This window comes from Anolis carolinensis, chromosome 2 (assembly GCF_035594765.1).
Source record: "Anolis carolinensis isolate JA03-04 chromosome 2, rAnoCar3.1.pri, whole genome shotgun sequence".
NCBI lineage: Eukaryota > Metazoa > Chordata > Lepidosauria > Squamata > Dactyloidae > Anolis > Anolis carolinensis.
This window is the reverse complement of record NC_085842.1, coordinates 112,557,233-112,583,936: the sequence shown is the minus strand read 5'-3', so window position 1 is coordinate 112,583,936 and position 26,704 is coordinate 112,557,233. Positions and strand designations below refer to the sequence as shown.

The 26,704-nt window shown below is 39.6% G+C and overlaps 1 protein-coding gene and 1 non-coding gene across 8 annotated transcripts in view; both read right to left on the bottom strand.

The window, feature by feature from the left end:
- The window catches only part of tcerg1 (transcription elongation regulator 1), a 46,974-nt gene that overhangs the window by 7,160 nt on the left and 13,110 nt on the right, over positions 1 to 26,704 (bottom strand). For 2 of the 7 annotated variants that reach the window (XM_016995541.2, XM_016995546.2), the window contains 11 exons: positions 25,346 to 25,408; positions 23,765 to 23,965; positions 22,594 to 22,733; positions 18,586 to 18,692; positions 17,773 to 17,933; positions 16,871 to 16,937; positions 16,542 to 16,677; positions 15,157 to 15,246; positions 13,794 to 13,912; positions 11,934 to 12,084; positions 6,751 to 6,915 (listed from right to left, as the gene is read on the bottom strand). In XM_016995541.2, coding sequence (XP_016851030.2) covers positions 6,751 to 6,915; positions 11,934 to 12,084; positions 13,794 to 13,912; positions 15,157 to 15,246; positions 16,542 to 16,677; positions 16,871 to 16,937; positions 17,773 to 17,933; positions 18,586 to 18,692; positions 22,594 to 22,733; positions 23,765 to 23,965; positions 25,346 to 25,408 — 1,400 coding nt within the window. The remainder of the gene's footprint in view (positions 1 to 6,750; positions 6,916 to 11,933; positions 12,085 to 13,793; positions 13,913 to 15,156; positions 15,247 to 16,541; positions 16,678 to 16,870; positions 16,938 to 17,772; positions 17,934 to 18,585; positions 18,693 to 22,593; positions 22,734 to 23,764; positions 23,966 to 25,345; positions 25,409 to 26,704) is intronic. The other 5 variants (XM_016995542.2, XM_016995543.2, XM_008115813.3 and 2 more) reach the window with 5 other exon arrangements.
- mir5421 (microRNA mir-5421) lies at positions 12,968 to 13,049 on the bottom strand. Its single transcript, NR_130021.1, has one exon. It is a non-coding gene; the product is annotated as a microRNA mir-5421 (primary transcript).

Below are 26,704 nucleotides of genomic sequence, written 5' to 3'. Positions count from 1 at the left end.
TGTAACTGTGTTTCTTCGAATGTTAGTCTGTGAAATTCGCACATATGGGTTAATTCTCACGCATGCGCAGCTTTTCGGAATATTCTAGAACTTAAAATGAAACAAATTGGCGGAGGCCCCGCCCAGTACTCCCCAGTAGTATAAATGCCCAAGGGCGGGGACTGCGCCTTAGTTCCGTGGCCGCCAGCAGCAGCCACCAGATCCAGGTATGAAACCGCGGGGAGGACGGGCGGGGATGTGCGAATTTCACAGACTAACATTCGAAGAAACAGTTACAGGTAAGCAACTCGTCTTTCTTCGTCATGTAGTCTGTGAAATCGCACATATGGGTGAATAGCAAGCTACTAACCTTTGGAGGCGGGATCATGCCACGCAGGAAGCGAGTACGGCTCTGCCGAAAGCTGCGTCCTTCCGTGCAACGGCATCCAACTTGTAGTGGGCAGCAAAGGTCAGTGGTGTGGACCAGGTTGCTGCCCGGCAGATGTCATCTACAGGGATGCCCCTGAGAAATGCCTGGGACGTAGAGACAGCTCTGGTGGAGTGCGCCGAGATCTGTGATGGAGGGTCTTTGCCAGCTAGTTGGTAAGCCAATCTGATTGTCGAAACAATCCATGAAGACATCCGTTGGGTCGATACTGGGAGACCCAGTACATCCTTCCGGTATTTAACGAACAGTTTCACTGACTTTCTCAGGGGGGCTGTTCTGTCGGTATAGAAGGCTAGGGCTCTTCGGACATCTAATGAGTGCAGGGCTGCCTCCAGGGGCGAGGTTGGGTGCTGAAAGAAGGCGGGCAGGGAGATGTCCTGGGAGAGGTGGAACCGGGAGACCACTTTGGGAAGGAACTTGATATCTGGTCGTAGGATAACCTTCTCCTTGTGAAAGCGTATATAGGGCGGGTCTGCCCTTAACGCGCAGATCTCACTTACGCGCCTCGCCGATGTTATGGCCACCAAGAAGGCTGTCTTCCACGAGAGGTGAGAGAGATCACACGACGCCATGGGTTCGAATGGAGCCTTGGATAATTGTGACAGCACGAGTTCCAAGCTCCAGGCCGGGCAGGGTGGGGTCGAAGGAGGATGTAAGTTTGTGTAGCCTTTGAGGAATAGCCGAATCATGGGGTCAAGAAAGCATGAGGGGGATCCCTTTTTTCTTCTATACCAGGAAATCGCTGCTAGGTAGGATTTCAGAGATGAGAGCGAGAGTCCTGCACCTGATAGGTTGACCAGAAAGTCGAGGATTACCGGTGTGGGAGCCGTGTATGGATCTAACCCCTGTGGCCTGGTGAACTTGGTAAAACGGAACCATTTGTAAAGGTAAGACTTCTTTGTCGAGAGTTTCTGAGCCGCGTCAATTATGGCCTTAAATGCTGACGAAACGTGAGGGAAGGACGAATTCTCCACGCTGTTAGATTCAGCGATGGTAAGTCTGGATGACGTATCTGACCGTTTTGGATGGAGAGAAGATCTGCTCTGCTGGACAGGTGCATGTATTCCTCCCCCGAGGCTTGGAGGACTGCTGTGAACCAATGCTGGCGTGGCCACCATGGTATGATCAGCATACAGTTTGCGTTGTCTGTTACAATTTTCGTTACAGTCTTGGGTATCATCGGGATTGGGGGAAACGCGTAGAGGAGACCTTGACTCCATGTGATCATGAACGCATCCCCCATGCAGCCTGGGACTGCCCCGGGGCGAAGTCTGGCACAGAACATGTCACACTGAGCGTTTGTTGGTGATGCAAAGAGGTCTACTGCGGGTCGGCCCCACCAACGGACCAGGCGTTCGAATTCTTCCCGATGGAGTTGCCATTCGTGATTGGATGTTGGTGTCCTGCTGAGGGCATCGGCCAGGACGTTCTCCTCTCCCGGGAGATGAATGGCGGTGAGGATGGTGTGTCTGCGGATACACCATTCCCAAATCTGGAACGTCAGGTGAAGGAGATTTCGGGAGTGTGTTCCTCCCTGTTTGTTGACATAACACTTCACCGTGGTGTTGTCTGTCAACAGTTGGACAACTCTTCCCCTGATGAGGGGTTCGAATGCTCGCAGAGCTTTTTGTACTGCTAGCAATTCGAGGAAATTGATGTGGTGGCTCTTCTCCTCGTGGGACCACTTGCCGTGGACGGTCAGATCTTGGAGGTGGGCTCCCCATCCGTGCAGAGATGCGTCCGTTGTCAGGTGACGGGAGGGCTGGGGCTGTCGGAATGGCATTCCCGAGCAGACATTTCCTCTTTTCGTCCACCATTGGAGGGAACGGAGAATTTTGGCCGGGAGGTGCAGTAGTATGTTCTGGTTGTCTACCAAGGGATTGAAGTTTTGGAGGAGCCAAAATTGCAATGGTCGCATCCGTAGCCTCGCGAATTGGGTGACAACAGTGGTGGATGCCATGTGGCCAAGGAGGGATTGGATTTCCCATGCGGAAGCGACGCCTCGGATAGAGATGCCGGTGATGGTAGATCGGATTGTCTGGAAGCGGTCCTCTGGAAGGAAGGCTTTTTCCTTGGAAGAGTCTATATAAGCCCCAATGAATTGGACGCATCGAGACGGCGTTAGCATGGACTTCTCGGTGTTCACCACAAGGCCCAGTTCCTGGAGGAGAGAGAGGGTGAGGAAGACGTCAGCCTCCAGTCGTGTTCTAGACACCGAGGTTAGCAACCAGTCGTCTAGATACGGAAATATTGTTACGCCCTTGCGTCTAAGGTATGCTGCCACGACAGCTATACACTTAGTGAACACACGGGGGGCTGTGGAGAGTCCGAAGGGAAGGACATTAAAGGAAAAAAGTTTCTTTCCTACTGCAAAACTGAGAAATCTCCGATGGTTTTTCGTGACAGAGAAATGAAAATAAGCGTCTTTGAGGTCGATGGTGAAAAACCAGGCTCCAGGTCTCAGTAGAGGGAGGATGTTGGCCAGGGTCACCATCCTGAATTTTTGTGGTTTTATGTAGTGGTTAACTTCCCTGAGATCTAATATGGGCCGCAGTCCTCCGTCCCTCTTTGGAATCAAGAAGTATCTGGAGAAGAAACAGTTTGATGCCTCAGATGGGTGGAGTCTGGAGATGGCCCCTTTACCCAGGAGGGTGTCTATTTCCTCACGTAACGGGCTAGAAGGTTTAGTAATTCGAATATGCCCCACTGGGGGGAGCGACTGGAATTCAATGGCGTAGCCCCTCTCAATAACATTGAGCACCCATCGGTCGGTTGTTATTCTTCTCCATGCTTGGATGAAGGGGAAGAGGCGGTCCCGAAACGCCCCCGGGGGTAGGGGTTGAGAAGCAGTAGCTTGGGATGAATAAAACTCAAGAGGAAAACTAGGCTCAACGGAGCCTACCGAGGAACAGTCAACTGCAGGAGCTAAGGAACTTGCTCTTGAACTGTTTGAAACTTCTAAAACTATGGAACTCGAAGAACATGGTGAAGTGCTTCTAGTGGGTAAGCTAGAAGCGACGCCTCTGGCGTTCTCCTTGTTTACCTCCCCCTCGTTGTTGCCCTCTGTAGGGGGTTAGAGGCTTCCTGGATGTAGCCGGGCGTGGGTGAGGGCGCTGGTGTCCTCTAAACGGCGGTGAGCTGGTTCTGCGCCGGTTATATTGAAAGCGTGATGGCCAATACGGTCTGTGATACTGTGAAAGGTAAGGAGAGAAACCGTACTTATGAGCGGTTTGCCGCATCTTCTGAGTGTGTTCTAATTGGGAATCTGTTTCTGGGTTAAACAAACCCGCTTCATCCATAGGCAAGTCTTCTATAACATTGCGCGCTGATTGGGAGAGGCCCGACGCCCTCAGCCATGCGTGGCGACGGAGGGCTACTGCAGCTGCCAAAAGTTTACCCGCGGAATCTGCAGTGTGTTTTGCGAGCTCCTTCTGGAATGTGCTTAGAGAGGAGGCTTCCTGGTGGAAGGCACGCGCGAGGGTTTGCTCCTCCGCTGGGAGTAGGTCAATATAGGCAGCAATTTTGTCCCATAGGTAAATTTGATATCCTGCCATGTAAGCTGCATAGTGGGCCATTCTTGTAGACAGACAGGCGGAGGAGTATATTTTCTTACCCATGCCCTCTAACTTTTTCCCCTCCTTATCTGAGGGTGTTACTTGAGCCCTTTGGGAGGGCTTGGGTTGACTCACATTGACAACAATAGAGTTCGGTTTAGGCTGCCCTGCCAGCCATGGGGCTGATGATAAGTCAATTTTGTAAATGTTCTCCGCTCTCTTGGGTGTGGCTGGTACCGCAGCTGGGGCCACACCGGATGCTTTACTTAGTTGGAGCAGAAAGGGAAGCGATGGCAGAGTTGTAGAGGGGAGGTCTTGCTGCTGGGAGGACGGAAACATGGGGTCCTCTACCACCTTCACAGGCTGTGGAATGGATAGTTTTAGAGCTCTGGCCATTCTAATTAGCAAGGCTGAAAAACCTTTTGACTCCTCAGGAGAAGGCTCCGGTTCCAATGGGAGCTCTGCAGGGGAGGCCGGGTCTTCCCCATCTGAGAGGTCCTCGGCCTCTCCGGGACCGACGTCTGCCGCATCCGCGGAAGCAGGAGTCACTGGAGCCTGCTTCGGTACCGAGGAGGAATAGGGCTTGTCTCCCAGGCGCAGAGATTGAGCTGTCGAGCTCGAGATCGCCGCCTGGGTTTGCTTCTGCTGCGCCAACGCTGCTGAGCGAGGGAGGGGCAGGCTTGAAGGGGCGGGGTCCTGTGGCACAGGATCAGGGGCGTGGCCTCTGTACGGTCCCGCCCCCCTGCAGCAGTCAAAATGGCGGCAGAAGCCGAAGCCGGGAGGAGGAGGAGGGGCATACTTGTAATGCCCATAATCGTAAAAATACAGCGGGTGGCCGCGGCTTGGGGATCCCGGGTTTGTAAAATAGCCTGAGGCGGCCGATGGGCTCCGGGACCGGGATGACCATGAGGAGATCGAAGGTGAGCGGCGTCGGTGTTGAGAGGCATGCTGGGAACCTCTCTCACGCGGGCGGCCCCGGGATCTGTGCTCCATGCCTTCTCCAGGCGTTGGCACAGCGGCTACAGGGGGTTGAATCGAGCCCAAAGTCAGAGGGCTTTCTCGCTCTGCTCCCGTTGGCGGGCCCACCTCAGGGGTCAGGGAGGGAGCCTCCGCTCCTGATCCCAGTGGGATCTCAGATTCCGCTGCTGCTGGAGAAGCCTGAGTCAGCGTTGGCGGGCTTTGTGATACCTCCCGGGGGGAGGGGTGATCGAGCAGCATCTCCTGCTGGAGTAAATCCCGGGGACTTGAGGGCTTGGCGCCAACAAGTTGCCCCTTCTTTTTAGGTTTTTTGTGGCTCTCCCTCTGCTTAGCGGCGGCTTGTTTGGATGGTTTTGCCCTCTTAGGGGCTGCCGGCTCAGTCTCCATATTGCCTTCTTGGGAGAGAGGCGGAGGCATTGAACTAGGTGAAGGGCGTCCTTCGGCTGCCTCCGAAGGGGCAGTAGCCAGATCTGAGGCCGGGCGCTTAGCGGTGCGGGCTACATCGGGGGCTAAGGCCCGCTCGTACAGCAATGCCTTGAGCCGGGACTCCCTATTTCTCCGGGCTTGTGGAGTAAAAGATAAGCAAATTTTACATGATTGGGGTAGATGGTTTTCCCCCAAACAGAGGAGGCACATCGAATGGCCGTCTGAGTCAGGGAGTTTACCCCCACAAGCTCCGCATTTCTTAAAAAAGGTTGTTGCCATCTTAGGGAATGAAACTGGCCTGATGGCGATCTGGAGGGAGTTGTCCAGGAGTAGTCAAGAGCGGTCCGGTCAGGTAGGTATTAGAGAGGCAGGGAGTAGTCAGGCAGTCCGAGTCGATAACGTTATTCAGAGTAGGGAGTCCGTAGGGATAGTCAGTAGGCCGAGTCAAAAACCGTTAGGACCGTTAAATATGGCGGTAGTACTAGAGAAAAATTCCTAAAGCTGCTGCTGGAGCGCGGAAAAAGGAACTAAGGCGCAGTCCCCGCCCTCGGGCATTTATACTACTGGGGAGTACTGGGCGGGGCCTCCGCCAATTTGTTTCATTTTAAGTTCTAGAATATTCCGAAAAGCTGCGCATGCGCGAGAATTAACCCATATGTGCGATTTCACAGACTACATGACGAAGAAAGGCAGTGCCTGTCAGTAATAAAATAAAACTTAGGCTGAGATCCTGCATCTCTGGGCATATCTATGATGACAGAGCTCTGTTGGTGCCGTTATTTCTGCTGATCTTATCTCTCCAAAAATCTACTTCTTAAACCCAGCAAAGCCTCAACCAAAGGGATTCCAAGGTACTGCAGATTGTGGCACTAGGAAATTACAGCAGAGGTCTCCTGGTTGTGAGGTGCACTGAGATATGAAGCTGGAGACACCTTTTGCGGTCCTGCCACAATTGCTTCTCTCAACACACCCAATCATCATTCATTTGGGGACACTGCCTGGCTTAGAGACAAGTATTTCAAGTCACATTTGGTCATTAACAACCATAAATGTGAATCACAATGATTTCAAGATTCAGCTTGTGATCTCATATCTATATATATTGTATAATGAAAAAGATGCCAGTCTTCTAAGTGAGAAGAACTCCATATATTTCATGGACTAATATTCAGTCTTTCTGCTACTGTGAGTATTTTAATGTCTTATGGCCTAAATTCTATGTTAGTGTTAGCCAAACAATACATAATGAAATGATTCATAATTAAACTAGAAAGGATTAATGCTGGTTTGCTTCAACAACAAAATACTAAGGAAATGTAAGCACTTTTGTACACATGCTTTGGCTATTTTGTGTAGTACACATACTTTGGCTATTTTTTCAATGTACTGCTTAAAAAGATCCTCCCTTTGTGAAGAGCTATCCACAGCCTTGTAGCGGGGATCAGTCTCAACTTTGTCCTTCACTTTGCTCCATCGAGACTGACTATCCAAGTGGTGATTAGATAACAGTTCAAAGAAGTCCATTTTGATCTATAGTTTAAACAGAAGAAAAAAGAAAAAAGGGGAGAAATGAAGAGTCACTTTTATATTCTTGCAATGTTATTCTAATAAAACAGAAGCATTTTTCCTTTTACACTTTTCATAAGGACATTAAACCTTAATTTTGTTTGTGCTTAGGCCACTGCCATCTTGGATAAAACTTTCATAATTGTTTTAAAATAATAAGAAAAGAGGCATCAAAATGTCAGCTGAATCCTTAAAGGATACTGTAGATATTACAGCCTTCAGCCAAAACAAAGAAAATCCTTACAAGCATATACTTATGACTTTCTTGGGAAGTTTGCATTACAAATAACACCAACTTGCTGTTTGAGTGGTGCACCTCCCATGTGCCTGATATGATTCCTGTGGGAACTACACCAGGAGATCTATACTGTAAACATACTGCCTTGTTTAGTTTGTGATGTGGTATGTATGTATGTACATATATATTACTACAACATGTAGGACTGTAGGATTCTTCTTCCTTATGGAAATAAGGGTAAGAAAGTGTGTAGCAAAGCTACATGGTCCTTCCATTGTTTGTTGCGAGGACTTTTCTGGACAAGTAACCTATCACTCTATCACAACTATGCAAAATTAACTAGCCATTGTGGAATTCACTGAATTTGTGGTTTTATCTGTGGTTTTTTAAAAGATGGACTCAGATTTCTCACTGCATTTAAGTATAATTTCATATAACATCTGAATTAAGGAGTGTCAAAATATGCACACATGTGTTAAAATGGGAGAGGTAATGTTCTGGAAGCACTATGCTAACAGATGTAGTGAACACTGATTTTTAGCAATCACTATAATGATCACAATATAAATTTCATATGGAATACCGAAATTTTTTGCTTCACAATTCTGTTTTACTTATAATTAAAACCAAGAACTATATAAAACATAATTAAGAGTACTGCCAATCACTCAAGGCTTAGCAGGCTGTTAATACGTTTGCTACACATACTTTTTCATCTATTCTTAAAAATACAAAATCAGTACATGAATTATGATAAATATTATTTTTATTCAGAATATTAACGGCTATAAAGGGCTATAATATTGTTTATGTGAAATGCTTCCCCATGTTTTTCCAACAGATGTACTCTCACATCCCTGTTGAAAACTGAGGATGTACAATGGTGTAATTGAAATGGTTGCAATCACATGAGAAATTGGTTCACACAAACAGCTTAAAACGCAGAGCTGTGGCTATGCAGTGCGCAACTATCATTGCATCTTACAAGTGACATTATGCCTGAATTCATCAAACCATATGAAATTTCAATTCTATCTCTCTAAAAGGGAGAAAATTCTGTTAATACAAAAGGAAGCCAACAGAGAAAATAGACATATTTTTTCACTACATATATTTACCCCAAAAGGGCAAACTGTCTTAAGGAACATTTCATATTAGCTTATTATGTGAAAGTGTGCCCATACATAACAAAACTTCTGCCTCATGGAGAAAAGTTTTAATAGTTAGACCTGTATTGTGTTGTTTGTCTACAAGAACTAATTATATTCCCCTCAGAATTTGCCAACTTCATTAAAATTAGTAAGAGAGGGGGTGGATACATCAATTGTAAGCCTGTAAGTAGATCACATTTTTATACCTTCCCCCATTAATCGAGATATAGCTGCACAGAATTTCACCAGAAATCCTAAAGCTTAATGTATTAAAGAACTCAAACCTCATTGACCCAAGTATGCTTATATTGCAGCTTGAGGCATAGTTGCCTCATCAGCCAATTAAAACTTGTGTTTTTGTTCCCTTCAAATATTAAAAGTAATTGCCAAATACAGGAAAATATTATTAGTTGCCTGTAAATGTTGGCATTTGGTTCTTAGCACAGCATCTAAACATCTGTGAACATTAATTATGTTTCTGAATTCACAGGCAAATAAAGGCAGGAATTATCATTTCAGTGTTGTCAATGGCAAACTTATTAACCCTCTACCAATTTTACTGGTATAACCTATGGCAACAGTGTTTAAGCTTATGTATAACAACTTCTACATATTAAAATACTGGCTTGGATCCAGATATGTCTTGCACTTCCACTTGTGTAAGACTGCTAATTCTCCTGAATTCCTGTCCTGCCCATGTCCCACCAATCTTGAGGATCTTTTGGCACATAGGGGCACATAACAAATTATGGCAGGATAAAGGAACCAGGAAAAGTCCCGTTGTGTGAGCAGAGGTCTGTTAATCTCTTTCTGGATCCAACACAGTATTTGTTATCTGAAATGTGAACTTAAACACAACATGCAAGTATTAAAATACAAAGCTTTCTAAACCAGATGCAAGGACCTTACACTAAAAAAAGAAAAGAAAAGCAAAGGTTTTTCTGTAGAAATACCTCAAGTAAGGGCACACTACATGGACTAACATTATTTTTATATATCTTTAAAACTGTCTACTAATCTTTACTGTCATTTTTAAGTCAATTCAGAGCTAGAATTAGTCTGGAAAGGATTCAGAACATTATAGCCATGAAGTGTCTACAGCCACTATCCTGTCTCACATCTACACAGCATGCTTCTTTGTCTCTATAGAAACCAGTTCTCTTCCTGATTCTAACCTGAAAGCCAGCATGATCCCACCAACAAAATGCTAATTCTTGAGCCCAAAGAGAACTACCAGTGTTTTAATGACTGGCATGCCTACCATTATCTTGTCAAAGAGAAAAGGGTTTTTAAGGAGCATGCAAGACATTAGTTAAAAAAACCCAAACTTTTGGAAAAAGCAACACAGAAATTAAAAAGCATGAACTTTTAAAGTTAGGGGTATAGACCTATTAGTGTAGCAGTACTGCTGAGTAAATGTTGCTACTACTAGAGAGAGGAGCTGTAAGGTGACAGTCTTTAAGTCAAAATAGTGACAGGAAATTGAAATAGTCAGTAAAGCCACAGAGATACTAGTCTGGTAACACTCAAATTAGTCAGACTTTACAGTGGCTATGAGTTGTGTTACATATGTACCACTGAAAAATTTCTCTATTGCCAAAAGGATATATTTTTCATCTCTTTCATCAGCATAAAAACACATTGCCAGCCTTACTCCTAAAGGACTATGTTCTCATTTTATGTCAGAAAATAGGTGGACTACAGGAATGGAGGATAACTATGAACAATTAATCCAAGTGTGGCTTTTCAAATCCTACTTTAAAGTCTTGTGGACACCTCATACAAATTTAACATTAGACTACTTTTATGAAAATCTGGTTGAGAAAGCTTCACTTAACATTTCAGTAGCTTTTCAATTAATTTATAGCTTTTTAATGGAAACACAACAAAAGCAAATGGCTGAAATACTGTGTGTGTATTTAGGAGGAGTTTTCTCCTTTTTTGCAGTTTACACATTCTGGATATAACTCGCATCACTTCACAAGGAAAGAAACTGAAAAAAATGTAAAGTACCGGAACTGCGGGAGGCTAAAGTCACCACACAGAGATACCAATTCTTTCCTCACTAGGGAATCCCATAATACTTTGCGTGTCAGTGATTGACAGCTGTCAGACTGAACTGATTGACAGGCCGCACAGCACAAAACTGTAAAATCTATCCACTTGTTACAAAACAGAATACATAAAATGGTTACAAAAGGCTTTGGGAGAAAAAAATAATTAGTTTCAAATGCAAAGATAAATACAATATTTAACATAAAAATCTTGTTTGATGTAAGTCATGCAATATTAACAAATTTACATATAGATTATTCATACTGATTGTAGTAATCCAGTAGCAATGTTTAAACTATGACTACAGATTAAAACAAATAGAGAGCAATTTATGCTGAAGTTTCAAATTACGCATATTCGCCTCTAGAAATCTAATCATTCCTGTGTAGCATACAGTTAACAGCATAATCCTACACATTCCTACTGAGAAGAAAGTACCACTGAGTTCAATGAGGCTTATTCTCAGGCAAGCAGTAACAGGACTGCAGCCTAAAAAAATAAGTGATGCCCTATTTGAATCTCACTTCTGCCTTGAACTCATGCCCTGAGCTCAGGGAAAGCACTGTCTCCTAGCCTTCGCTCTTGAACTGAAATATGGGGATAACCAATTCAATTTAAAGTGTTGATGTTGTAAGGCAACATAATAAGAAACTGTTTTAAGCAATTTTTGAACATTCCAAAGTGCTGTAAACACTATACATTACATATCTACTACTACCAATGGACAGATGAGCTGTGAAGAATGAACTTCAGTAAGATTTTTTAAAACTGTATTTATAAGCAGAGGTTTGCATTCCAGTTCTGAATGCCTATATGATAGAGCACTTTGGCACAAAATATAAGATGCTTCTTCTCATATTCTTTTTTATTTATACATCCTTCACTCCTAGGGTATAACTACAGAAAACACAAATACCATGAATGATTTGTTTTCAGATGTATATAATTCCCCCATCAAGCAGCATACTAGAATGCTGCTGTATTTTTGATGCTAACACTATTGAAGACACTTTGTTAGCATTCATTTTCCCCAGAGATGTGTGCTTTGTCTCTTATACTGACAGTGCAGACAAATGACATTTGGAATTCATTAATTTTTTATAGGTGACCTTTAATTCTGATAAGTAGTCATACTAAAATACATTTACTGGAAGATTAAAACACCACTGAAGTGTTGGCACTTAAAGACAAATCAACTACTTCAATTCTGCCTGGTAAGTTCTCAAATCTTATACCACTGACAGAATGGGTACATAACTGTCAGTTTGGAACCAGTCAGGTCTTCCAACCAAATGCTAAGACGTCAAAACTTAGGTATTATGTTTTGTTTTGTTTTTTTTTAAAAAAAAAGAAAACAAAAACAAAACAATAGTATTAAAATAATGTCCACACATTTCAGGGGAAAGAACCCGGGAAGATCAAAAGCACCCCAAAGAAATAATTTATCCAGGAGAGTATTGGGTGGGCACCTGGAAGACAAGGACAGGCCCTCTCCAACACTCTTCAAGTCTTTCACAACCCTGATAGAAAAATCTTACCTTCTCTCCTCTGGTCTTCGAATCTTCTTTTTCTTTCTTCCTTGCTGCTGTGATAAATTCATTAAACAAGGCCTCTCGATCTTTCATTTTTTCAATTGCTTTGAAACGCGAGTCTTTAGCATGCTTGGCTGCAAATTCACTAAAAGTAGTTCTGTAACAAAATGGCAAGTGTACTGATTTGGCAGTGCTTTCTTGGCTGGAAACACGCATTCAAAAGCACAGTTGTGTATAAGTGAATTAAACACCAATACACTAGTATCCCTATCTCAGATATAAGTTAATGGATCGAAGTGTATATTTTACCTTTAAAAGGGTTTGCCTTGTTTTAATTTTTTTTTAAAAAAAAAATCACATACTAAAATGCAGTTCTTTCAACACAGCATAAACTTTGTAAAATACAAATTCTATGACCAGCCTGCCTTAATTACTCAGGATCAGGCAATGTAAAGTTAACGAGTCCTCATTTGCCATCCAACACCACTGGAAAAGGAATGAGCAAAACAGAAAAATCCAGATTGTTTTTAACATTATGAAATCAAGGACAGCTATGGCTGCAGGGTTTCCATTCTCCCTTCCTGCAGTTTAATTCTTAGAATACTCACTCACCTCCAGGGCCAGATTCCAAATCTCAGATGAGCAGTAGATATAATACTGCCACTTACCTCAAAAAAAACCCACTACTGTGCTTTTTCCAAGATCTGATGCTAATCTGGCCCCAAGATTATGTGAGACATTATAATCCTAGGTATGTTTTCATCACAGCATGGAAATAATTAGACCTGGGAAATCCCGCCTACTGCTGCTGTAGGGTAAATTGAAACAAGAGAAAATTTTGGTAGCTTATTCAATGGCTTGGATGTGTACGTAAACCTATACTAAAGAAAAGCGAACCACAAAACCAAAGCTGGACATACATTCTTCAGCATACAAAGCACTGGGATGATTTCAAGGAGTGCTGACATCCAAAAAGTTATGATTACTTTGGATGTAAAAAAATCCCTTAAAATTAAAAGATAATGTTAACAAAGCATGCAGGTTCTTTGGAGACTGCCTTCTTCACTCACTGTTCACTATAAGCAAAGCACAAGTAAATGACAGAAGACTGCATCCAGACTTCCCATGGGCAGAACCTTGCTCACAAAATCATCTACTTGAAGAAGATGGGAGGTAAAACGACAATATCCAATGTTACTTCCTCCAGCAGGAGTCTCTGCTGGGTATTTCCTTCTGGGAAGAGAAGGAGTAAGATGGGATCCAAACAATTCTATATCCTTTGGAGTGAAAAAGGAAATAGCTGAAGACAAATCAGAATCATGGTTACACTAACAAAAAAAAATGAACTCACTCTAATCAATGAGGAAACTACAGTGCAGTCCACAATGTAATCCCATGTATGTTCAGCGGGTTTTACTTTCTTAATATAATTAGTTTAAGGTTTGTAGTCTTTTTTGGATAGTTGTTTGCAGACATCAAGTTAATTCAAGCAAAGTAAGAGAACTCTTGAACAAAGTTTGGTCTTCTAATGTTTCACTTATTTTTATGGAAACAGCACTGAGCTCAGCCAGGTTGAGTATAAATACAAATTACTTGGCAAAGATTATCTGAAATTGTTGTACTGATGGAACTGCTTCTATCAGTAGAGCCAGTCAAATCTGCAGCTCCTGCAGACGCTAAAAACTTGTCCTTGATAGCTGGGAAACTCTAAAGCAAAGACAATAATTTCACAGTACTTCAAACACTGCAGCCCAACAGCAACTGGATGTCCAACCCTGATTTTTGTAGGCACCACAAAGCGCTGAATAGGGCAAGAGAAATATGTTACAATTAGACTTGTCGCTGGAGATTAGCGTGAAGTTGTACCTCGGGTTAATCTTTGCTTCTTCCATCATTTTCTTGAAATCTTCCTTGGCTTGCATTATTTTGTTTTTCTTTTCTTTACGTTCTTCTTCTGCCCTGGTTTTGACATACTGATCAAATACCTAAAGAAAGAGCAGAAAGTAAATATTTAAAGTATCATCATCCCTAAAGGAACAGGACAACATACATCCCATACCACATGAAGTCCTTGGGATTTCATTGCTACTGTCAAACTTTCACATTTGCACCCCCTTAAAAAGACACAGAAAAACTCTACTCTTTTATGGAAAGAGTCATCCAAACACAGATTAACCTCTATCATCACCTGAGTTAGCTAGGGTCATGTGACCAAAAGATCTTGATTTACAGTATAGGCCATAGCTCCTGTGTAAATTTTCTGTTAATAATGGTTCCACGTGAACCTTTGGTATTTTAATTTAAGCATTCAAGAACTTTAAATCCAACACTAGGCGATATGTCTTGTTGCTCTTCTGTACTGTGAACAGAATGGAATACATGGCCTTACATTTTTTATCTTGTGGCACCTATTCTATGATCCCATTTTGCAGGAGATCTATCTATTTTATATATTTTATATACTTACCAAAATATATTTTGTTAAGTTTGTGATTTCTTTACTAGTAGGTAAATTTTATAGAGGATGATAATATTTGCATTATATGAGATTATATGTTCAAATAACTGCTGAAAAGAAGATGGAAAGTCATTTCTATCTATTCATATCTTTTTTCTGCCTCTTTATTCTTTGTATTTCCTAGTTTTTTCTTTGCTGTTTTTCTTTTTTCTTATTTGGTGTTGCATTGTTCTATATTTATTATGAAATTTCTTAAATAAAAATAAGATAAAAAGTCCTTCTTGAATACTGTGACACAAAAAGAGGAAATTTCTACAATTCAAGGCACTTTGGAAAATAAACTATTATTGTACAGCCATATGTCAATCCCGCCCCTGCTCCCCAGGTCCTGATGAAAGAGAAGCAAAGCTTGATGAGCAAAATAAGTAAAGGAACAGTTTTTTTGCTCTACATAAAAAAAAATCAGACTATTCCTATACTATTACTTTGATATAAGGTTTCCTATTTGTGAAGTAGACAAACTCTATACCTATATAAGTTTGTGTGTAAAGCTTTCTACTTCTCTATAGAAAATGTCACTTTCTATTAACTGAGAAATACAGAATAATATTATCCTCTCCCAATTTCCATTATCTATTGTTTGAAACTCCAAAAATTACCAAGCTCACAGATTAGTTGATTTACAATGCAAACAGCCTAAAACAATCAAAAAGTCAGATTCCACCAATTTATTTTATTTCCGTCTTCAATATACATTTATACTCCTTTTACCTGTTTTCTTTCTTTAGGATTAAGAAGCAGGTATCGGGGATCAAAAACTATCTTGTGTAACTCCTTCTCCCAAGTAGAAAAGGCAGAAACCTGAAGAAAGAAAAAAGTGGGGGAAAATGATGATTTTCCAGGCAATTAAATTCATCCAGAGACATACAGGTTGTGCAATTCTGCTTGAAACCTACAGGACATCTGTTAAAACTGAAACCCCTACAGCAGTTTCATTACTAATAGATGATGAGCTGTAGGAGGTCAGTATGGCAAATCTGCACACTAATTGGCCCTGAAAACGTGTACATAATTACACAGAACTAACACATACCTAATTACTCATTAAAATAACTACTACTGTGTGACATTTAAAAACTGCTACATCAAAAGAAAGCCTTGAAGTTCTGTATTTCAACTTCCAATGCCTTCATAACTCTTTCTAAATGATCCAGTATCCCCAGTCTATTCAATAAACTGGAAGGTTTTGTGTGGGAATCAATTTTAAGGCACTTAAAGGTGAAAAAACAGACAAAAGCTGAAGACTTCTGACATTTCAAATAGGCTTTGACATTTAACAAAAACTGGACTAATTTCCCATCCCAAATGTTGCTTTCTGTGAATTCTCATTTCAGCTGAAGCAGCCTGGAAAAGTGACTAGCTTGGGGGGGGGGGGGGGGAAGTAAAAAATAATTTCTACACCCCCAAACTACTTTATAAAAATTAATTCTTATTAATATACTGATAAATACAGTCCTGCTATCCTTCTGCAGAGAGCTGGGGATTTTCCTGTTTCATCTGGCTTTGAGGGCTGATCGCCCAGGAGATAAGGTCTTTCAGAGTGCTGCATTTTTAATGGTCATGATTTTAACGGCTTTTAATTCTACTGCTGGAATAAATATGTTTTTAAATTTTTATATTATGTGAATTTTAAAGCCATGGACTGTTTTAATCTTTGTAAAATCACCCTGAGGCCTTGGGTGGGGAAAAAGATAGGATAGAAATAATAGTAGCAGCAGCAGCAACAACAACAGCAGCATGCTGTGCTGCAGGCTTGCTAGCAGGACAGGAGAAAGAGCATGATTCAGGAGCAAAAAAGTTTCTTTGATTTCTTTTTGACTCTAGAAATTGTATCCAAGTGCATTTTTGTAGGGTGAAGCGCCAGAGTTTATAGCAGATCCTGAAAGGGTACAAGATCCCAATAGGTGAACTACTGCCTTGATGTGTGAGTATTACTTCTTAGTTGGGGGAATTAAATTATCAAATAAACTTTTAATTATTTAATTTTGCTCTTTCTTTTTCTATTCTAATTTTTAAAATGTGCATGTGATAATAGCCAACAGTGAAACAAAAATTTATAATATTCCTGTAAATTTAATGAAATAATAGTTTCTGACCCCTCTCTCTAGCAGCATATCCTTGAACTGTTTCATTCGAGCCTCCAGAGGAACAATAGCTCTCTCTCGTGCTGCTTTAATTTCAGCTTCCATGGCAGCCTCCTTTTCTGATTCAATGTCTTTGTTATCTTCTTTCCTACAAAAAGAAAATATACAAAAGCCCACGAAGAACCAGTAATACAATTAATTTTGATTACCCAAACTAACAAAAGCCTAAAGCCTGTTTCAGACTGAGGAACTAGTTAAGCTTAGTCTTCTAAGCTCATAGATGAGCTGATCATGCAACATAACTCTTGTAAAACAATGCTCTTATTTGACGCACAACTTACTTCCGCTTCTTTGCTTTGATAGGCTCATCATCATTGGTTTCTTCTAGCATTTCATGCTCTTCTTTTACTGTAAGAAAGATGTTTGTTAGCATTCTTGTAGGGACAATTCAGGGAAATCTCACCATGTGCACTAGTTATGGCACAAGCTCTTTTGGGCAGCTTAGGCTATTGTGCCAAAAAAACCCTTTATCTAACTAACCAAAGCCTTAGGATCAAACACATTTCAGTTATTTAAGTGTATGCCCTGTGGAATTGCCTTGAAGACTGTTCAGAAACTTCACCTTGCTCAAACCAATATAAAAAGGGCATAAATTGGGCTAATTAAAATTACACTGCCTACTCATCTATTTGGAAGCACTGGTTATGACTTAAAAGTTATAACCAGCTTATGATGGTTTACCTATTTAACTTTTTTCTGTAAGCACCTTCTGTGCAACTGTTCAAATCTTCCAAGTGGAATTTCTGTGTTCTACTAATCTGATATCCACTTTCTTGGAAAGAGCTTTGTAACTAGCTTCACTCAGAGCAGGAACTCCTTACCCTCCCTCTGCCCCATCTTACTCAAGGTCTTCTGGTAGCATACAAAAGCACTCATGTTAAACAGGATGTCCTATGGAGCTGAATGGTGTTTTAGGTTACTGAATATTTTAACTTGCATTTTAATGTAATGATGTTTTCACTTGTATCTATATTTATCTGTTTTGTGCTCTTATTTTCAAATGGCACCATATTGTTTGTCACTGTTTAATTTTGGGTTTAATCACAGATTTTTAATTTAACCACAGTGTAGTCTCCTGCGGATCAATAACTTTTAAGTAGCCCACTTTTATATTGCTTCAAAAGATAGTACTGGTATTTAAGTACTGACGGAGAAAATCAGGACAGCATTTATTTTTTCTTACTTTGTTTTTTACCATCATCCATTCCCTTTTTGTGAGGAGGCTCCTGAATAATTTTGTCCACATCAGCTCTTCCTATTAAATCATCCGGTCGATCCCACATAGACAGACGAGTGGTAGGATTGTAGAAGAAAACTCGTTCATCACCAGTCCACACCACACACCTGGGGAGGGAGGGGGGAAGCCACAAATCCTTTATTTTGATGTAGTCTACTTGACTTGATTTCATATTCAGGAGTCATCAGTAGGCAATTCTGCACCTACCAGAGTGTCCATAATTCACAAGCCAGGCTTCTGTTAACTAACAAAAAGTCATTTTTATTTGCTTTTCCCCTTATTTATTGTAAAATGAATAATATAAACTTGCTCAATGCTATTGATACAGTGTATCCCTCATTCAAAATTCTTATGACCAGAATTGTTTGGGATTTGGGGGAGGATAGGAATACCTGTATTTGCATACACATACATAATGTGGTATTTTAGAGATAAGACCCTAATATAAACAAAAAATCATTTATGTTTCATATATACTGTATGCACATTTCACGAAGATAATTTTATACTATGGTTTGAACAATTTTGTGAAAGAAACAAAATGTGTGTACACTGAACCATCAGAAAGCAAGATGTCACTATTTCACACACCCATGTGGAAAATTTTGGAATATCTAATAAGGGATGCTCAACATGCATTATTACTGTAGTATTTTAAAATTTTTATGTTGCTTGGTAAATACAATATGAAATTTTCACTATATGAGGTAAATATAAATATCTAATACATGCATAAATTTCCAAAAGAAGGTTATATACCATGGGGTACCAGGAATTGGAGTAGTAGCCACAGGTTTTGCTTTCTGAGCTGCCTTTTCTTCTTCAGTCATTTCTTCTTCTTTTGGCTCCTGATGAGAGATCAAAGGCTGTGGAAATCAATTACATTTCAAGGCCAGATACTGATTGTAGTGATTACACAAATACTAACAGAGTAATTTTATACAATACTTTAAATAATTTTGTTTAGAATGATTTAAACTTGTTTTGCTATCACTTCATTATTAGTGTCAGCAAAACAAGTTGTAGAGGAGCCTGAACAAGTAGAATCAAATAACAGGATTAATTTTTTTACAAATAATTATCATAACCGTTTTAAAATAGATATTTTACAACATAATAAAAAAACAGGCAACAGTTAAACACAATGAATGCATAGCATAATTTTTCTAAATTAATATGGCTTACTTGAATAAGGTTATATATACCAAGGGTGTTCTGGGTTCTTTTTGGGGTTTTTTTGGAAAAGCAAAGCATTTCTTAAAATCTTGGAAATACACGAAAGGATAAAGTTGTTTAGATAAAACACCTTCCATTTTATTTTTGATATTTGAATTTCTAAACACAGTTCACCTATTCAGTATTTCAGTTGTTAGAGCTATTCTTTAAAAGGCATAACTAAAATGCAGTTGTTCCTAGGTACATTTGCTAGTTATAGATAATAATGGTTGTTGTTTCTGATAACATGAAATCAAGCATTGCTTCTCATAAGTTCCTATAAGAACATGCTATTGACAGAGTTGTCAATAAGTTTTGTGTGCACAATCCAAAATGGGATAAAACTCATTCCACTTTATTTCATAATTCTCCCTTAAACAGAGGACCAAACAGGATTGCCTCTTACGTTCCTCTGTCATTGCAATCAAGCCTAGACAGGTAATATATTGTTCGAAGAGTCCAGACTGGCAAACCTGTCTAAAATCATTCTTGCTAACCATAACATGTAGGCTGGGGAGGTAATGTGAAAACTCAAACCATTTAAATCAGTGTCAGAGTTACCAATTAACTCGACTAAATTAAAGAGACAATGGGATATAAAAGACTCAGCATTAAGACACAGGTTTGAATATATTACCCTGCAATTCTCAGTAATTTATGGAAATATGATTCCAATAAAAGAATGAGGCAAATTAAATTAAATGTAAAGTGTTTGTCAAAACTTAGTCTGTTAGGTAATGAACTTTAAATTTTCTTTTCCAAGTTCATCTGATAATACTGCATCTCAAAATCTAACAATACATTTTCAATTCATACATTTTAAAAAACGAAAAGGTTACAACTGGGTAATTTATCAAAATGCAACAGCAGTGAAACTGGGTATGCTTGAAATTCACAAATATCACTTTACACTTGAATTACACAAACCTATTCTAATGTTGAATAATCATGTGGGAAAGGTATGTACTGAAATAGTTTTAAAAAGAGGAATAATTGTGTTATATGTTTTTAGATCATCTTTTATTTAGTCTGGAAAAAATCATCCCTGACTTGGACCCACTCTACTTGTTCTGGAATTTCACCATTAATCCCTGTCCTGGTACATTTACCCTACTTTCATCCAGATAAAACATTATTATTTGATAACTGGACAAGATTTACATGTATTAATTGCTATTTTCCCATCAAAGCAAACAAGCAGTCAGCCAAGCAAGCCCAACTGAAGAAAGGGGGTGTAACCATGTATTACTAATGGCAAAAGTTCTGAATGTTTGTATAATTTTGTGTAGCACTATTTACAATAATTTTGATAATAATAATTTTAAAAAATCCAAAAAGAAAATAATCAGGACAAAAGGAAATTATTAACTCTCAAAATAATAGCCTGGATCCTGATCTGGTTAAGTTTCAATCACAATAAAAGTTGAAAAACAGATAAGGATCTTATCCCTTCTTAATGACAGGAACAGAAGCCACCACACGCAAATTGAAATTTAGCAATGTGTATAGGTATCGTTTGTAATATAGTTTGGAAATCAGCTTCTTAAGAGAAAGTGAAACATCCAATTAGCCAATCAAAGGAACAAACAGACAATGACTCCTGTGAAATGATACAGCTGTTTTTTTTATCAGCTACAGGCATCATAGGAAACTAGGGGAAAACAGCATTCCACAGCAATTTATGGACAGGACTGATATATAGCATATTAAAACAATGTTCAAGTTTCTGAATTTTTCTAACCATTAGCTGATGTAATAGGTAAATGTCTGCATCTTTGCAATATTTATTATATGATAATGATCTTAGATTTGACTTTTGATATTTTCTCTGTTCTAGATCTACCGGTACCTTTTAATCACTTAGGCTTTTGTAGTTGGGTGAGGCACCAGCACTCTGGGGCAGAGAAAAGACCCTGTAAAACTACAAATCCTATTATTTCAGAGCATTGAGCTCAGTTAAAGTGGTGTCAACTGTGTTAATTCTACAGTGCAGATGCACTCTAAGAAACATGGCACTTTATTAAATGACTAGCTGTGCCTGGCCACGCATTGCTGTGGCGTATGGGAATCATTTGTTGACCAGGTGTAATAGCAGTGAATAATCTTGCAGCCTCAAACCTGGCCGTTTTCTTCTTATGCGAATCTTTGTTTGGTGAGCTGGAATACAATGGAATAGGCTTGCTGCTTGGAAGGCTGGGCACTTGCGTTCTAGGGGAATGGTTTTTTGGCCAATTTGAATTGCACTGAATAGCCTCACTGCTTCAAAGTCTGGCTGCTTTCTATATAGGGGCATCCTTCCTTGGGCAGGTTGAATGGGACGTAATAGCCTCATGGCTTCAAAACCTGAGGATTTTCTATCTAGGGGAAATATTGGCCAGGTTGAACAGCACTGAATAGCCTTGCTGCTTGAAAGCCTGGCTGCTTTCTACCTTGTGGAATTCTTGGTTGGCCAGGTTGAATAGCAATGAATAGTCTCAGTGCAGCAAGTATGAATGCTGCAATTAGTCATCTTGGTTAGCATTTAATGACCTTGCAGCTTCAAAGCCTGGCTGCTTTCTGCCTGGGGGCATCCTTTGTTGGGAGGTGTTAGCTGTCCTTGGTAGTTTCCTTTCTGGAATTCCCCCGTTTTCAGAGTGTTGCTCTTTATTTACTGTCCTGATTTTAGAGATTATATTGTTCTGTATTATTATACCACAGTAATTTTAGATATTATATTTATAATATGATATTATCTGCTTTGAACTGGATTATATGAGGCCCCTTCTACACAACTGTATAAAATCCACACTGAACTGGATTATATGGCAGTGTGGATTCAAGATAATCCAGTTCAAAGCAGATACTGTGGATTATCCTACCTTGGCATTCTGGGTTATATAGGTGTGTGGTAGGGCCTTGAGTCTACACTTCCATATAATCCAGTTCAAATCAGATAATCTGTATTTTATAGGCAGTGTGGAAGAGACCTGAGTGAAGAGGCCCTGAACTCCATTGTGGCTGAGTAGGTTGCTAGGAGATGATGTGGGTGGGGCCTACTCTTCTAACTGGCAGCTAGGAAAAAAAATAGCTTTTCCTGGTCCTCTAATTTGGACTTTATTTTTCTAGGTTTTTTGTTTGAAAGACATATTTTGGATGACTATGTCTTTTGTGGCCAAATTTGGTGTGATCTGGTTTGGTGGTTTTGTTGTTAACTCCATAGTAAAATGCACATTACATTTATATATATAGATGATGTAAGTTTACCATTCCCTTACTGTGCTCTTTACTTATAGTATGAGGCCCAAAATCCAGTGGAGGGCATCTACTGACAGAATTACTTCCATTAGCAGACTTAGGAGGAGAAGCAATCTTTCCTCTCCACGACAACTGCCTGTTCACCCTAATAAAAGGCTCCAGGGAGTTGGGAAAGTGTTCAGACCAGGCTTTGAGTAGTGATAAGGGTTGCAATGTGGAAGTGACAGGAAAAGGTTACATTGTAGTGGCATAACAATGCAAGCAAAACATTAGATTCAGGCCTACTTTCAGACAGTATAATAAAAATGATATGTTCACCTGTATGTGTGTTACGTCTTTTACCTCCTTTATGAGCTCCTTGAGGGGTTCAAGTTTGGGTTCCTCTTCCTCTGTCTCCATAGGCAAAGGTTCATCAATGGGTTCTTTAATGTTTTCTTTCATCTTTTCTTCTACTTTTTCTTAAAAGAAAGAAAAAAACCAATTTTTATTTACTTTCTACTTTCAATAAATGCAAAGAACTTATGCTCTTATCAACATTTTCTTTATCACTACCAAAAGCATCAAGTTAAGATACCCAATTTCACATAGTTATCAGAAATAAAGTGGGAGGTAGTTTGTGTGTGAGACAGAAATTATAGATATTCGATGGATTTAAGAAAGACATACTAAATTTTGAATATAGCAAAAAGGATAGATTACACTATGGTTGCTCACCTAAGAGAGAAAGCACAGTAACCAATGATATTAGAAGGAATTGATCGGTGGGAAAATTAAGACTTCCAGTTTTGACACTCAGTTTCAGATACTAGCATAACATTCAAACAGATATGGGATTCAACCGACAAAAGCAAGCACACAAAAGGAAGCTGAAGAGTTAGTCCTAATAAATACACAACTAGACCTTCTAGCACCTTTGAAACCGAGAGAAAGTTAGTCTCTCAATGTGTGTGCTGATTTCTTTCTCTTGGACTTGAAGGTACTACAAGATTACATTGCACTATGAAAACAGCAACAGAGACTAAAAGAATGAATGAGATTGTATAATGACCAGAACAGGGACAGAAATAATGAACAGGACACCAAGGAATACTGAGATAAGATGTAATCCTGAAAAACAAACTGTGGCAGAATTTCCAGTGATCCACTGGAGCTTCTTTGGTCATCTCCATGTTCACATATAGTTTTCTGATAAGACACTTTATCTTTTGAAGTCCATCTTCTAACAGTGATTGATTTGATGAAGAATGTGTCCATTTTAATACATGCATCAGTAAGTTTTTCCATTTCAGCAGTTTTTTTATCTGCACTTTAAATTCAATTCTTGTTTTATTTGTTTTGTATGATGCCCTGGGATTATCTTTATGAGGAACATTTAAACAAGTTTCTGTACAAGTGCAGATTGGTACACAAACTTTCATCAGTTAAAAACTTCCCAATTTTATTAAGTGCAGCCTCAGTTGCACATAGGATCCAAAATTAAATAGTGCACCTTTCTCCTTCAGTTCTTGTGGCTTCTCCCATGTTGATTCCAGTGTCCTGTTGTTATAATAGTATGTCTTCCCATCTGCTGTTTTGTATTCTGTCCATTCAGAAACGGCTGTTGCTCCAGCTAATGTAGCAGGGGAAGCGGCAATAGCAACCTGAGGATGAATCATAGGTACGATAGGAGGAGCCATTCCAGGCAAGACACCTAGGTTAAAGGAAGCAATAAAAGTACTGATAAACAATACATTTTATGAATCTTAAGTATCAAACTTAATAAAAAACATTTGTAATGTCAGGTAAAAGAAAAAACACTAGAAGTTGACATATTCTTTCTAAAATGTATTCCCATGTTAACAAACCACACTTGTTACACACTATTTAACCACTAGTGCTTCTTATTTAATCATACATCCAACTGTTCACAACACAAAATGTAATCAGGATTTTGCATATTATATGAGATGGCACCATTATATAAGTGTAAAGAAATAAGAAGCTACTCACAATTCTATACACTGCATATAAGGACCGTGATAAGCATTAAATGATTCTCTGCATCAACCAGAGAAGAAAGCAATTCCAGTTACATATACTCTATATTTGGATCAAGATCAGCATTCAGTGAAGGTGGGAAGACTGGCTGCTCTGAACTGGCTATGAGTATTATAATAAAAAGGCCAGCTTCTATAGTAAAGATGCATAGTGAATATTTATCAGCAAATAATCCTGTTTAATTCTCTTGCCTGACTAGTCAGAGTTTGTGATCCAGCAAAGGAAATCCTGATCAGGGAGGTGAACAGAGCCTAGTTCATTTACTGGGCTCCATTTATCACTAGCAGCAGCCACAGCCACCATATTGAGATCAGATGTTTAAGTAGCCACAGAACTACATGTTTACCCCTCTCCCAGACTGGTTCAAAAGATAGGTCTTGGTTTAATAATTTATTTTGACCTGTATTTTATCTAGAGGTTTTAGAAAGAAAAATACGTAAAATTAAGAAATGAATGCTTATCTCTATTTAGTTAATCAGCACAAGGAATACAATTGGACTATGCATTAGGATTTGGGCAGAGTATAATTAGTGACCCAAATATAACTTTTCTATTGAGTGAAAGTGTATGGTTCTAACTATAAATTGCTTTCTCTTTGAAAATCTATGTATCAAAAACAATGTTATAAATGTAGTTTAAAAATCAGACATATAGATATAAATATATATACACATACACAAGCACACTAACATGCAAACGAAGTTTGATTACTGTACAGATGGGGGGGGGGGGGGGGAATGACCAAAACACTATCCCACAAAGAACAACAAAAGCAAAATATGGACATGGAAGAGATCACATGAATAGAGTAATTTAAACTGAAAACATTTTGTAGTAATCAGGGTAATAATGTCAGTTAATTGGGAAGGTTTCTTGCTGGCTGCTACATGGAAAATCTGTATTTATAAGTGTACTTGGAAAATAAAGATAGAGATCCAGTTACTTGGGGAAAGCAAATAAAAGATAAAACAACAACATTCACTACCATGCCAACTTACAGACAAAACAGACTAAGATGGTTTTAAAAAATTACCGGTCTTGGTGGTAGCGACTGTCTTTACATACGGGCAGCTGACTATTTGCATCATTGCTACACCTGTAAAATGGATAAGCAAGCATGTTGGAAAGCTGCCACCTCATGTCTGCTACCACTGGGAATCTGAGAAGTATCAGTTTCCTGCTACAAATTTAGCATGCCATTTTTTCAATGGCAATAAATAGCAAGCAGGAACAACATTTTATTAACATGATGCCAGATTAATCACAATCCCTGCAATAATCTTGGTTTATACTGAACAAAGGACTCAAAGGACATTAGATATTGCCCTTAAAAATGTAGGATGACCTGGGGATTTAGACTGTAAGGGGAGATTTCTCAACTTTTGAGAGACAGTGCTAAGAAAGGCCATATTTATTTTACCGTCTCTGTTTACAGAACTTTATTCAGCATTAGGCAAAACAGCTCATGCGGCCCAATTGTATGTATAATTACTTGGAAGGAAACCCCACATTGTTCATTAGGGCTGAATTCCAAGGACTCATAGGACACAAGCTGTAGAAATGTATTTATTTGGGAAAAGAAGAGAAAATGGTGATTTTGAAAAGTAGTATCATACAACAAGGCACAGGTGTATCAGTTCTGTGGGGAGGATAGAGAAGTGAACTGAAATAAGAGAAGGGATGGGGGAAGAACACAAAACCTGAATTGATGGCTGCTTAGCAGCCTATGTGTGATTTCCCTTTCATCTTTGCTGACTGCTCCCACACATATATCTATATTCAAGGACAAAAGCAGGTTGCAAGTTAGCTCTTTACATGTTATCAAAGCCATTTTGAATTGTTTTTTTCATCAACTGATTCTCCTGTGATTGGGGAAATGTTTATTGGGCACCATTAAGTTTACTAGTTAAGAAGAACAGATTCAAGAACTATTTTTGATTGAAAAATGATACTGATGGGTCATATAGGCTAAGGTAACCAGAAAATAAGGTGGGAGAAAGAGTAGATTCCTGACAAGAGCTCATTTAAAGGAGGATACTGAATGAGAAGAACCAAGCTGTTACAGTAATTTCTAACATTAGAAATACAAAACATACATCTTCTCTGAATTCCTTAAGAATATTTTACATTTGTAATGGGGGAGGGGAATTTACTTGGGGAATTTTTGAGATCAAAACATAAAAATCATTTTCTCTCTCTAAGGGAGTGTAAAACTCACTTAGAGAGCATTAAGCTGTAACACCAATGCATTAAACTGTAACACCATTCAAGGGTTATGTATTTTATGAGTTTTCAAGAAAGTGTCTAATAAGATTCCCAAGCTTTATTCATGCATAGAACAAAATGCAACCTGGAAAGTCAAGCAGAATATTTGCTGATATATGCTAGGGTG